The sequence below is a fragment of the Dromiciops gliroides genome, chromosome 1 (assembly GCF_019393635.1).
Source record: "Dromiciops gliroides isolate mDroGli1 chromosome 1, mDroGli1.pri, whole genome shotgun sequence".
In the NCBI taxonomy this organism is placed as follows: Eukaryota; Metazoa; Chordata; class Mammalia; order Microbiotheria; family Microbiotheriidae; genus Dromiciops; species Dromiciops gliroides.
Genome location: NC_057861.1, coordinates 740,133,434 through 740,147,151, shown reverse-complemented (window position 1 = coordinate 740,147,151; position 13,718 = coordinate 740,133,434). Strand labels below are relative to the sequence as shown.

Here is a 13,718-nt window from a genome sequence, read left to right as displayed (position 1 = left end):
TATGAACCCTCAAGGAGTTTGCAACTATAGACTAGAGAGTTCTATTTTAATTCTTTCATGGCATCTTAAGCAGAAAATTATTGCCCAATAATGGCATAAATATATTTTTCTTCTGTGACAATAAGTATGTATATGTTTGAAGCATTATAGGTTTGTTTATGCAGATTCAAAGCCATTGTTTTCATGCTAACAGTGATTTTCATGTTCATAAATTGATTTCATCAAAATTTGACCACTATGACTAAGTGCAACTTCAATCTGTCATCAAATTGTTTTCAAAGTACCTCAAGGGCTCAACACTGGAGTGCAAACTGGTCAGAAGTATACAAAAACCTTCCTTTGTGTTCTGTACATGGCACTAAAGTAGCTCCCTCATTCCCCTCTGTTACCCTGTAATCATATCTCATCAGTTATGTAATCAGAGGATCTACATCATACAAACATTCACATTTTTGTATTACAAATAATAGACTGTCTCAAAACCATCATCACTGGGCATGAGCATTTCAGACCATCTTGAAACTATCACAGACCATCACAAACATTCTGCAGAATAAAATCTTATATTGCCTCTCATTGCAGCTTTAAGGCTGTTTCCTAATGTAAATGCATTTTCTGTTTCATTGCTATTCTTCTATCTGGTGGATTTTCAAATTACCTTCTTTAGTAACACTGGTCACATGTTAATGGAATTTCTGTGGGAATGTAGTTAATCTGAGAGTTGTTGAAGAAAAGAAAGTCATGTCATACAATGGAAATTCTAGTATGTTTATCATTTAATACAGATTTATCATTAGCTAATCTAAAAGTATTAACATTGGATGCTCAGTTTCATTAACTGGTTAAATGGCTTTTTTTTTTCACTGAATTATCATCTCTCAGCAAGAGAGTTTGTGAAATTCTCCAGTTCTCCTACTATTTTCTACCACATATTCATTTGAAGGAGCATTTTCACTTTGTTCTTTTCAATTAAAATACAGAAATAAACATGACATGGAATGAGATTTAAGACTATATTTGGTGTGAGCCAGATAATGCAAACCTATGTTCAGATTATAAAGTCCAACATCAAAATTAAATTTACATATCATCATTATATTATATTACATATCTTCTAAGTTGTAATATATTTCATTAAAATAGTATTTATATTCAACAAAATGTATAAATTAAAGTTTAATATGAAGTCTTTTGGATAATAGTAAGCACATGAGGTCTTGCTGGAAAGCTTCTTTTACTCCTTATACAATAACCCACATAAAATATTCATAACTATTTTATAATTAGAATTTTATAATGTTACATTTAGAATTTTCACAATTATGGGTAGAACAAAATGTATATTATACTATTGTAAATTATATAACGTAAATTTTTAATTTGGAGTTTGGGGGCAAATTATCATTGTGAATTCTATAATCACTTAATAAATAACTCTAAAAGAATATTAGGAGTAATATATTAAATTACCCTGGGAGTTCAAAACACAGTTCTTTTTTGTTGGTGTTATTCAAAGGAGTTCACAGAATAAAAAAATGTTGGGAATGAATGACTCCCCCCAAAACACACACACATTGAGCTATTGTGGTTTTATTAAATTGTATTTCAAAGTTTGGATGTGTTTATCATCTAAGTCACATCGCTCTATATTACATAACATCACTGAATTATATTGTCTATTATATCATTTTGCATTATATTTATATAGTATACTATTTTAAATTAATTAAATCATATCATAATATTGTACCACATCACATCACATTATAGTCTGTTACATTTTCCTGCTGTCAGGAAACAACTCCTAACAGGTGATTACCTATCTTGAAGACAAACAGAAGCATGAAAAAACATGTCTAAGGCATGAATAAAAGTTTCCAATTTAGGGAGAGTTGGCAGCAATAGAGAATTCTCAAGAATACAAGGCAGAGGATGGTCAGACTGTATCCCAGTGCTGGCAGTAGCACATCTATTGCTCTGAGTCTAACTACAAAGTCTTCTTTTTGCATGACCTCAATCCTGTTTTAATACTCACTTCATTAACCCTTGCCTTAACCTTGTGCCCATCTGCCTTTTCTACTCTTTGGATAGCCACACTTCTGCATTTCCATCTAAGCTTTGACAATATCTCCTCAATCTAGATCCTGTTGACTTGACAATAATCAGACTTTGACATTGAACAATTTTCTACCTTTTCCCCCAAACCCGTTACTATTACTTCCCTCCTATTCTAATATAGGAAGGGATGGCAACTCAAGGACCTAGTTTATTTTGGTTCTCCCCTTGGGTGCAAAATGAAGAAATAATCCATCCTTAATAATGACTCATCACTCCAAACAATCAAAACGGTCACAACATAAATAACTATATTTCATAATGATGTGGTAAATAATGTATAGTAATTTGTATAGTAACCAACAGACACTCCCTATTTTTTGGGCCCAAGTATTTGGGTTATTGATCGCCATATAGAGTGAATTAAAAATGCAAAGAGAGCCATAAATAGGATTTACATCATTAATGAATAAAAGATTTTGATTTAAAAATAATGATTATTGGCAGCCAGGTGGCACAGTGAATAAAGTGCTGGGTTTGGAGTCAGGAAGACTCATTTCCCTGATTTTCAACCTGGTCTCAGATACTTCCTAGCTGTGTGACCCTAGGTAAGTCACTTAACCCTATTTGCCTCAGTTTCTTCATCTGTAAAATGAGCTGGAGAAGGAAATAGCAAACCATTTCAGTATCTCTACCAAGAGAACTCCAAATGGGATCATGAAGAGTTCAACATGAGTAAAACAACCAAACAACAACAATTATTATAATACCTAATAATATTCAGTGTTTATATAGAGCTTTTTTTAGTTTGCAAAACATTTAATGTGTATAATTTATATGATCCTCACAACAACATGGGGAGGTAAGTGTTATTATTATCCTAATTATACAGATGAGAGAACTGAGGCAAAAAGGAGGGTAAGCAACTTGTCGAGGGTCACACAGATAGGAATCTGAGGTGAGATTTGAAGTTAGGTCTTGCTGACTCCAGACTCTGCCATTCAGTTCTAGGACAGGGAACTTCTATTAACCTTTGAAATGTTAAGGATTAACATAAGCATAAATTTTTTTCCCACGTCTGCTCAACAATCAAGTATTCAATAGACCCTAGGATACAGAGACATCATACTTCCCAAGGGCATAAGCCCTAAGAAAAGATTAACTCAATTTTGATACATGCAAACAAGGTTACTTCCATTATTATCATTGAATTCAAATTTTTAATGTCATTTCTTTAGACATGTTAAAAGTTTACCACACACCAGCTTCCCTTTCAGCAGTCAAAAAGACTTTGTTTCCATTGTGGGATATCCACTTGTAATTTGAACACATCCAAACAAGGAATACCATCTTTATAGCCCTCATACCAAAGCAGTGGGCAACACAGAGGAAGTCCTGAGTAAAGGCTTCTTGAAGGATTATAACATATACAACTGGATTCCCAAGAATTTTTTTTTTTTTTTGCAAAGCAATGAGAGCCAAGTGATTTGCCCAGGGTCACACAGCTAGTGTCAAGTGTCTAAGGTCAGATTTGAACTCAGGTCCTCCTGAATCCAGGGCCAGTGCTTTATCTACTGCACCACCTGGCTGCCCCCCAAAAATGATTTTTTAAAAGGAATATTTGACTAAAATAATTTTGTAATGCCCTACCTGCTTGAACTCTTTCATCTGACCATTGTAAAATTCTAATTGGTCTCCCTATTTTTGGTGTCTTCCCTTTCCAATCTATCCACCACAAAGCTGCTAAAATAGTCTTCCTGAAACATAGATCATATTATTCCCGTACTCAGGAAGCTTCATTGACTCACTATTGCCACCAGCATAAAAACAAAACAAAACAAAACACCCAACTCCTCATGCTGCCACTCAAATCCCTGCCCAGACTTATTTCAAATCATTCCCCATTCACAATGGTAACCCTGACTAGATTACTGTCCAGTTGTTTATAACATAATATATTTTGCATAATGGCAGGGCAGAATTCTTCCTGAATTGTATTGCATTTGTAGCTTCCACCAACAAGTTACCTAAAGGTTACCAATATGAATGGTTTTTCTTACATCTCATGACCTGATATTCACTGGATCCTCACTTCTTTATCAACTTCCAAAATTTTACTGGATAGAATCCTCTTCTAATCACTCCACCTAGTGCTAGAGGATACCTGTCTCACTGAGTTGGTCTCTACTGCAAACCACTGTGGAATCAAGCAAAATGAACACAGGCATAGACCTACCTCATCATAGATGCTGTCATTGTGGCTAAAGTCTCCAGCCTTCCTGGGAAGTATATGGACATGGACATGCTGAAAATAGAAAAAGAAGAAAAAAGGACTTGATTATCTCTTTTTATATTTTTAAATTTGACAGTGATGTTTCATGAAGTTCAATTACTCCATATTGGTTCCCACTGTATTATTTTTTCCAGGGAAGAAAATGTTCACCTGCTCTAAGTGGATCTGAAATCTGCTGAGAAGAGAGAACAGAAATAAGCAAGAGGAAGTTGGTGGTGGTTTGTATGAGACTTGGAGGGGAATGCCAGGAAGTTGAGGTGGGCTAAGTGGAATTATTTCCAATTGTCATTCAGAGTAATACTTAGGCAGAGCTTGGAGATGACAGCACATCTTTAAAAAAATGATGTCCGTGCATCTGAAACTGTCAGGAAATGAGAATTGGTGAATCTCAAATTGCAGAAGAAGGGAATTAGCAAGTGTGGGAGATGGAAATGTGGACAGGGTACCAAGGAGTGACACAGGAGGATTCCTCAAACTCCACAAACACGCCTGTTTTCTTCAGCCTGCCAAAGCACATTCAGGTCATAGACATAGTAATGCTATTATGCTGAGAACATGAATCAAGGCAGCCAGCATAGCTAATCGAATATATTTTTCAAGTCTAAAATGCCATTTGAAAGTTTTACTTCCAGTACAGAGTCCACTGTACCTATGTAGAAGTTAAACCTTATTCCTGCCCTTGAGCCATTTTCTAGCACACATTGTGAATACTGGGGAGAAATGTGATAATGAAAGGGCCCAATATGGAGCTAGGGACAAAAGTTCAAATGACCCTTCCCCATCTCTCCTGCCTTCCACCCTTTCTGATTACTCCTCCTGTGCTCAGAGTTCTTACTAAAGCAGCCCACAGAATTCAAGATTAAGTTTCTATGTGGCTTCACTGCACAACAAGGAAAAAATGATACACTATTAAAACAGGAGTCACGAGGAAAACAGTGCCAAGGTGAACAGAGCAGATAATAACTTCATTTGAAAAGAGTCCCTAAGAGGGACATTAATTTTTTTTTTTTCCGGCAAACCCAGATTCTGTTACTATAGGATATTGTGGGCCAAATTACAAAGCTCAGAGGAGTTTAGGGGAGAAATCTGGTGAAGGAAATAAAGTCAGCAATTACCCTTGGAAGAGCATTCCCAGAAAAAAATCACACAAAAAGGGGCAAAACCAGAAGTTACTTCAAGCCTTGATTGGGGCAGATAAGTGGTGCTGTGGACAAAATGTCAGACTTGGAGTCAGGAAGACCTGAGTTCAAATCCTATCTCAGACACTTACTAGTTCTGTGACCCTAGTCAAGTAATTTAAACTTACCTAGACTCAGTTTCCTCATCTGTAACATAGATTTACTAATATCCCTTACCCTCATAGGACAAGTTTCATCAAATCAAATGAGATAATACATGTAAAGTATTTTGCCAAACCTTTTAAGTACCATGTAAAAGCTAGCCATTATTATTGATGTTGAGGTTGTTGTTACTATTGTTATTACTGTTATCATTGCTATTTTGATGCCTAAAATAGGTACAGTTACCATAAATCTACCCTCTGCCATGGAAAGCTCCCAGGAAACATGGTCATACCAAGAGTTTGAGTAAGACTATTAATCCTTGATATTTGTATGGAATTTTATGCTTTCAGAAGCATTTCTCTCACACATCATGCCTCTCTTGAACAGTCCGAGAAAGTAGTAATGATAGGTATCACAAGTCCTAAAAAACAATATAACAGTGGAGATAACACCAATTTTATGTCAAGAATACCTGAGTTCAAATTCTCCCTCTGATACCTACTAGTTATGCACCTATTGGCAAGTCATTTAATCCCTCTGAAGCTCAATTTCCTTATCTGTAAAATGAGAAGGGTTAAGCTAGATGATCTCTAAGGACCATTCCTGCTCTAAATCTGATTCCTAATTTGCAGGTGAGGAAATTAAGGCACAATGACTGTGCAGTGTGATTTAGAGGCAGCTGGATGGCATACTAGTTAGGGTGTTGTATTTGGAGTCAAAACTTGGGGTCAAATCCTTCCTCACACATTCAACTAGCTGCGTACCTTTGGGCAAGCCATTTAACCTTTGTCCCCTTCAGTTTCCTCATCTGTAAAATGGGGATAATAACAGCACTTTCCTCCCAGGGTTGTTGTGTGGCTTAAATGAGATAATAATACATGTAAAGTGCCACATAAATGCTACCAATGATAATGATGATAGATCATAACCTCTCTGCAAGCAGGAGCCCTGTCTGGCCTAAGTCTTGTATTTCCCCCCAGAACCTAGCTCACTGTCCTATAGAGAGTAGAAACTTCATGAATGTTTACTGAATTTCATTTCATTTATTTATTTAATTGAATGATAGGGGTCAGAAAAGATCTTGCAAGTAAAATTCCTTCAATTCATACCCCTGCCTCAAATCATACTGTGAGTCTGTTAGGGGCAGCTAGGTGTTACAGTGGATAGAGCACTGGCCCTGGAGTCAAAAGGGCCAGAGTTCAAATCTCATCTCAGACACTTACTAGCTTGAGACCTGGGCAAGTCACTTAACTCCAATTGCCTTAAACATCTGGGGCCATCTCCAGTTGTCCTGATGTATATCTCAACACTGGACCCAGATGGCTCTGGAGAAGAGAATGAGGTTGGTAACCTTGCATAGCCTTCCCTCACTTAAAAAATAAAATTCAGTTCAGTTCAAGTCATGACATCACACCGATGTCATGGTCCTCTTCAAGAATGAAGGACAAAGAACAACAACTGTGCGTCTGATATATAATAGAATCCAGGTTTCCTGATTTTCTCTAGAAGGTGCTGTGATCTATGAGCAAAGCAAAATTGCAGTAGCTCAAAAGAATTGTGAGATGTGCAAATCTAGAGCCATCTCCACTACAAATATTCCTATGTACCATTTATGCCTGACCTGTAGTAGAGTCTTCTGAGCTTGTACTGGTCTGAGGAACCATACTCAGACACACTGACCCCCGACCCCAACATGGTGATGTAATTTTGGTCCTCTTTGACCACAAAAGATGACAACCAACCAACCTAATACTGTTTCTCCACCACACCACACCAGGATAACTCTGGGTCAGAACTTGACAGAAAATAATTTAGATCATAAATGATTTTAAAAAATAAAATTAGTTATTTATTTTTTCAAAAAAGATGATCCATTAGCCAGCTCTAATCTAAGTCACATAGCCCAGATTTAAAGCAAGTGATGCTGGGTACAAACTATTTTGCAATATCCCAAATCCCTAATCTTGTACATTCTGGTCCACCTGGAACTCTCTTCTTTATTGTGGGGCAGCCAATATCATTATGCTCTCAAACTTAGGTCAGCATGAAATCCCTCCCAGGTGCTTTGTTCCCACATAAGAGCAACTGGAAGCATCACTGATCTCAGGAGAATGCCTCCATATAACTAATGCAGGAATAAAATTAGTAATCTGTCAAAAGGCACAGACATCTGTGATGTGCTCTGACCCTGTTTGTCATTGATTTCTTCCACTTGGAATATCAGCAATGTAGAGATGGATGGCATGGGGCTGCCTTTAATGAAGTGGAGAGCTTTCCATATGAGTATAGGCTGGTCTCCTCCAGTTCAATACCCAACCTCTATGCCATTTACACCAGCCTGCTAGCTGCACCCTAGCTAGCACAATAGTCATCTCCCATCTCAGTGGCTTTGCTCAGGTAGTCCTATGTTAGGACCAGACTCTCCTCACTGCTGACCCTTAGAATCCCTAGCTTCCTTTAAAGCCCAGATCAGAAGTGACCTGCTCTATGAAGACTTTTTTCCCTAATCACTAATATCCCCATTTATTACTGCTATTGGCCTCTTGAAATAACTTTGAATATATTGGTCCTTTTTGAAAACAAGGATGAAGAATAACATGCCAACAATGAGAAGAAGAGACCATAGGACCTTAACATTTATAGTGCCTACTATGTGCCAGGCACTGTGTTAAATTCTTTTTACAAATATTATCTCATTTGATCAGTAAGCATTTAAATGCCCAATTAATTAAATAATTCATTCATTATATTCATGTGTCATAAGAGCTAGCATTTATATAGCATTTTCATATTGGAAAAGTATTTTTCATGTATTATCTGATTTGATCTGCACATCAACCCATGACATTAGTTAGTATTATCCTCATTTTACAGATGAGGAAAACAAACTGAGTAAAGTCATGACTTGCCCAGGGTCATATAGATAATATTTGTCCAAGGTAAGATTTGAACTGAGATCTTCCTGAGTCGAAAGCCAACACTTTTCCCACTATACCTCTAGTATCCCTTCCATAGAATGTAAGCCCCCTTTGGGAAGGCATGATTTATTTTTGCTTTTGTATCCCCAAAACTGAAGACAAGCCCTTGTACCAAGTGGGTACCTAGGAGCTGTTTCTTGAATGGTACTGAAATGAATAACTTACAAACTTGGAGAGATCCTGGACAGGTACAAAGCCAGGGGTTAACAATTGTGTTTTCAAGTAATACATCAGCAGCGAGGCTCCAAGACCAGAATACAATGATGGATCATGAATGCCGTTGAGTTTCCATGATGCATTAGCTCAGTGCATCATCTGGACATCCTGGTTCTTAAGACAGATGTATGAGTCTGAACTCTACTGAGGATGGAAAGAAGCTTCCAAGAACCCAGAACTTTGACATTTCAAACTGTGAAAATTAAGGCCTTTTCAAGTCAGAGGAAAGTGGGAGTACTGAAGCTAGAGCTCTAGAAATTTCTACCTGACTCAGAAGGCCTGGGAATTTGGCCATTTTCTTTTATCCTTTACTCCTTGTATTAGGAGAAAAGGCTTCGTGCCCTCTCCTTTAACACACTCTTGATAGGGATAAGAGTTAAAAGGGGTAGGTGTCTATGTAAGTCCTTTCCCTCACTTTCCAAATGATTAGCAGCAACAATTAGCAATAATAATGATAATAATTTATATAATGGTTTAAAATTTACAAAGTGTTTTATACATATTATCTCATTTGATCTTTATAACAGTCTTGGAGGGAGTTGCTATTATTATCCTCATTTTATAGATAAGAAAATCGAGGCAGACAAAGGTTAAGTGACTTGTCCAGGGTCACAAAACTGGTGTTTGCAGGAGGATCTGAACTCGTCTTCCTGACCTCCATGTCCAGTGAGGAGCACTCATGTTCCAAAGCACCAGCCAAGTACCTGAATGTTCAGGGCACTGGGTAATCAAATATGTTGAGCCTTTTTTTCCACATAAACTTTATAGGCACTTCTAAAGGGTTCTGTTGCAGATCAAAGATCTGAGGGAAAAGAAGATAGTTCAGATGATCAAAGGATCACAGATTTAGACCCTGGAAGGAATATTTTTCCAAGCAACTTATTTTATAGATGAGAAAACCGAGAGATTTAGAGACTTACCCAGGATGACACAGGAGGTGTCTTGGGGCAGGATTTGAACCCTGGTCTCCCTAACTCTCTGTCTCTAGCCACTAACCCAGGTATCCCAAGAAGAGAAACAATTGTAGATCTACATCAGCCTGAAGAGTATTAACACCTAGAACCAACCCAGTCCATTTTTTCTCTACATAACAAATGATGTATTCATTGTACAAGAAAACTGTAGAGTTGAACAAATAATTTTTGTAAAAAAAGAAGAGAGTTGACGGGCATATGGCCCACTTATTACACCCAGTGGGGAATGAAGGCATTTTCATGGTTTTGTCACCTTTACTATGCCAATGATGTTTTTATAAGACCATAATGTAGCTAACAAAATGTCTCCACTTGGTTTAAAAGCAAATCGCTTTGGGGGAGTTGGGAGGATGAAGTAATCACGATCAATTAGGAAGGCAGGTGTTTGATTGGAGAACTTGCCTTTTTTTTGGAATTCCATTGCAATGAATAGAACCAATATGAGATATTTCCCTACTGTTTGTGTAATAGACCTAAGCAGGAACAGGGAGAGTCAATTACATCTCAAGTGGCTCCTTCTCTTTTTCTTTGCTAAATGAGTTAAAGGGAAACAGAGCAGGAGAACAACTGTCATGTGGAGACAAACATCTGGGCTTGGGGAACACATCCCCAGTTCTTCTGCTGAAGTGTCTCCACTCTTTTTTTAACTTCTTGGTTTTTTTCCCCTGTGGTAGCTTCTAATTCTGAAATTACAACAGGGCTTCAATGTTGTGTAAACACAGAAGCAACTTTTATTTCCAAGTAGAGCAACAGACAAAATCATTTATGGGATCCAAGAGATTATATCTAGTTGTAAAAGGCATTTACCTTTTATAGGGACAGCTCACTCTGTTGTGTGGTTATTTGCCTTATGGAAACCAATAGTCAATTTTGTAGTTCAAAGATTCTCAGCTGAATAATTTCATTTAAAAATTATTAATATATTTTCCTTATACATCACCTTCATTCCTCAATAGATCCCTTCCCTCACCCAGAAAGCTATCCCTTAAAAGAAAAGTAAAAAGAGATGGAGGAAAAAGCAGTTCAATAAAATTAACTAAAAAGTAGTTACTTAATGAATGTTTGCTTCCTTTCTCCCTCCCTTACTTCCTCCCTCCCTCCCTTCCATGAATCTTTCCTTCTCTTCCTTCTTCCTCCCTCCCTTTCCCCCTCCCTTCCTTTTTTCCTTCCTTATTTCCTCCTTTCCTTCCCTCCCTCCCTCCTTCCTTCCTTCCTTCCTTCCATCCTTTCTTCTTTCCTTCCTTCCTTCCTTCCTTCCTTCCTTCCTTCCTTCCTTCCTTCCTTCCTTCCTTCCTTCCTTCCTTCTTTCCTTCCTTCCTTCCTTCCTCCCTTCCTTCCTTCTTTTCTTCCTTCCTTCTCTCCCTCTTTGCTTTCTTCTCTCCTTCCTTCCTACTCTCCTTCCCTCCTTCCTTCCTTCTTAAGATATAGATCTCAGAACAAAACACAAAAGGATTAGCCTAACAACCCCTATGGAGAAAAGCAAATCCTTGTGGCCCAGACCATTATATACAACTGGGTGGCTGGGTCATTGGTTTTTACCAGTGATCATATATGTAGGGCAGGCATTGAAGAGAGACAAAGAGTTGGTTACATGATTGAATAGGACAAAGGCAGCATGGTGGAAATCATGCAGAGCTTTTAATGATCCCAAGCTGCTCTCTGACATAAAAACTTATCTCTTAAAAATCATAGGCACATAGAGCATAGCTCTGGAGCTCTGAGGGATCTTTGAGGTCACCTAGTATGCCTTCCTTTCTTTACATGTGTAGGATCTGAAGCCCAATGTCACATAGGTATAAGGTGATAGAACAATGATTTCAAGTCATGTCTTGGGATTCCAAGGTCAGTGCTCTTTCTGCTGCTTTCCTTGTGGGGCTGTGAGGCAGTATGTTTTGAAGCATCACCATTTGCCAAGAGCCAACACTGCATGTGGTCAAGCTGACAACAACAAAGGTGTGCAGGCTATGGTCTCTTGCTAATGAGTTTCATATGAGAACAGGTGGGAAAGGTATGAGTCATGGAACACATGGTCTCAAAAAGAGGCCGGGCTGGGAAGATCCTAGAGTGTAGACCACTGATAATAGATGGACAGCCTTGGTATTGCACTGGTACCTACCCAGTATAAAATGTATGTGTGTATACACATACACATAGAGGAATATCCATCTATCTATCTATCTATCTATCTATCTATCTATCTATCTATCTATCTATCTATCTATCTATCTACCTATCTATTTATCTATATATCTATCCATCTATCTATCTATCTACAAACACACATACATGTGCACACACACACACACACACACACACACACACAAAGACCTTCATTGGGGAGATCCTCTACCCAGGAATAAGGAGGATAAGAATAGCACAGAATGAGAAGGATTAGAAATGTTATGATTTACATGGCTAATATGGAAATGTTTTACATGATGGACATATATAACCTATATCAAATTGTTTACAATCTTAGGGAAGGGGGAGGTAAAGAAGGGAAGGAGAAAATTTGGAACTCATTCTTTAAAATTAATGTTAAAATTGTCTTTACATGTAATTGGGGAAAAATTAAATATTATTAAAAATACTCAGCGATAAAGACATTTGGGATAAAATCTTTTAAAAAAGGAATGTGATTTATCTTGATGGAAGAATCCCAGAGTTAGAGCTAGAAGGGACCTCAGAGATTTAATTGAGATTCTTCATTTTCCAAATGGGGAAACTGAGACATAGAGATGTTATGTGACTTGGTCATTATCACATGTGTAGAATCATAAGATCATGGATTTAGAACTCTATGCGACCAGAGAGGTTACCTAGTTCAGATTCCTCATTTAAGAAATGGGGAAACTGAGGCTCAGGGAGTTTATGTGACTTGCCAAGGTCACCCAGCTACTAAGTAGCAGAGCCAGGATTAAAACCCAGGTACTGAGAATTCAAATCCAATACTGTTACTCAATAAGGCCATGACTCTGCATACTAGTGAAGACTGTTGCCCCAGAACACGGCCTTGGAATGCACATGGGTACCAAGGTTCTCAAAATATGTTCAGCTCTTTCCCCTTGAAGGATGCCTCTCAATTATTCCAAAAAAGCATCATTTGGAAACCTAATTCACTTGGATTCAAATAAGATCCCTTCAATTAGTCTCAATTTGCTCCCAGTGGTCTTTAATGTTGGGATCATTGACATTAGCCTATAAACCAACAGAGATGGAAAAAGTGCTGAAAACTGCATCTACTTAGGGAGAACATGAATGCCCAGCAGTTCAAACAGTAGTAACTATAGACACCTCTGAAGGAGAGAGGGAAAGTGTACCATTCCTTTGTACAGTTCCTGACCCCAGCAAATATTTATTCTAGGAAACAGCCTTCCATTGATGGAACATTTTTCTCTATGATGTGCCAACGTATTAATCCATAGAGATGATTTTTGCCCAAGTCCTTCTGCTCTGAGGAGGATTAAGTATTGCAATGCAAATGAAACAGAGGTGGCATTTTTCCTTGTCTTACTTATTTCTTGATAAATGTGCATTGCTTTAGTGTTTGCCATACCCATAATTACAGTTCTTTAATTTATGTTTCAATAAAATGTATAATAATAAACATTTACTACTCTATGAATAAACATTTGAATGGAGCGTCTAATGGGGGTTACATATTTTGATGCAGTGCTGTGGCTTTCTGGAAGTCTCTCCTTGTGCTTAATGAGCATCATTTCCATAATCTGTGCATTATTGCTTAAGTCACCCTTTAGGAATATTTACAAAGGGAAAAAATAGTGAAATATGATAAACCCAAGAGGAGAGATGTTAATGGGATTACCAACTGGTCCAGTTAAGGGGACGATAGAATCTTTCCTCTTTCATACCCCTCCAAAGGCAAAGACAGAGTAAGGAGAAAGACTGTGTTAGCTAA

General features: G+C 37.7%; 1 protein-coding gene across 1 annotated transcript in view; it reads right to left on the bottom strand.

The window, feature by feature from the left end:
• FHIT (fragile histidine triad diadenosine triphosphatase) overlaps window positions 1-13,718 on the bottom strand; it is a 1,715,999-nt gene that overhangs the window by 268,136 nt on the left and 1,434,145 nt on the right. The window contains exon 7 of the mRNA XM_043975945.1: window positions 4,292-4,360. Coding sequence (XP_043831880.1) covers window positions 4,292-4,360 — 69 coding nt within the window. The remainder of the gene's footprint in view (window positions 1-4,291; window positions 4,361-13,718) is intronic.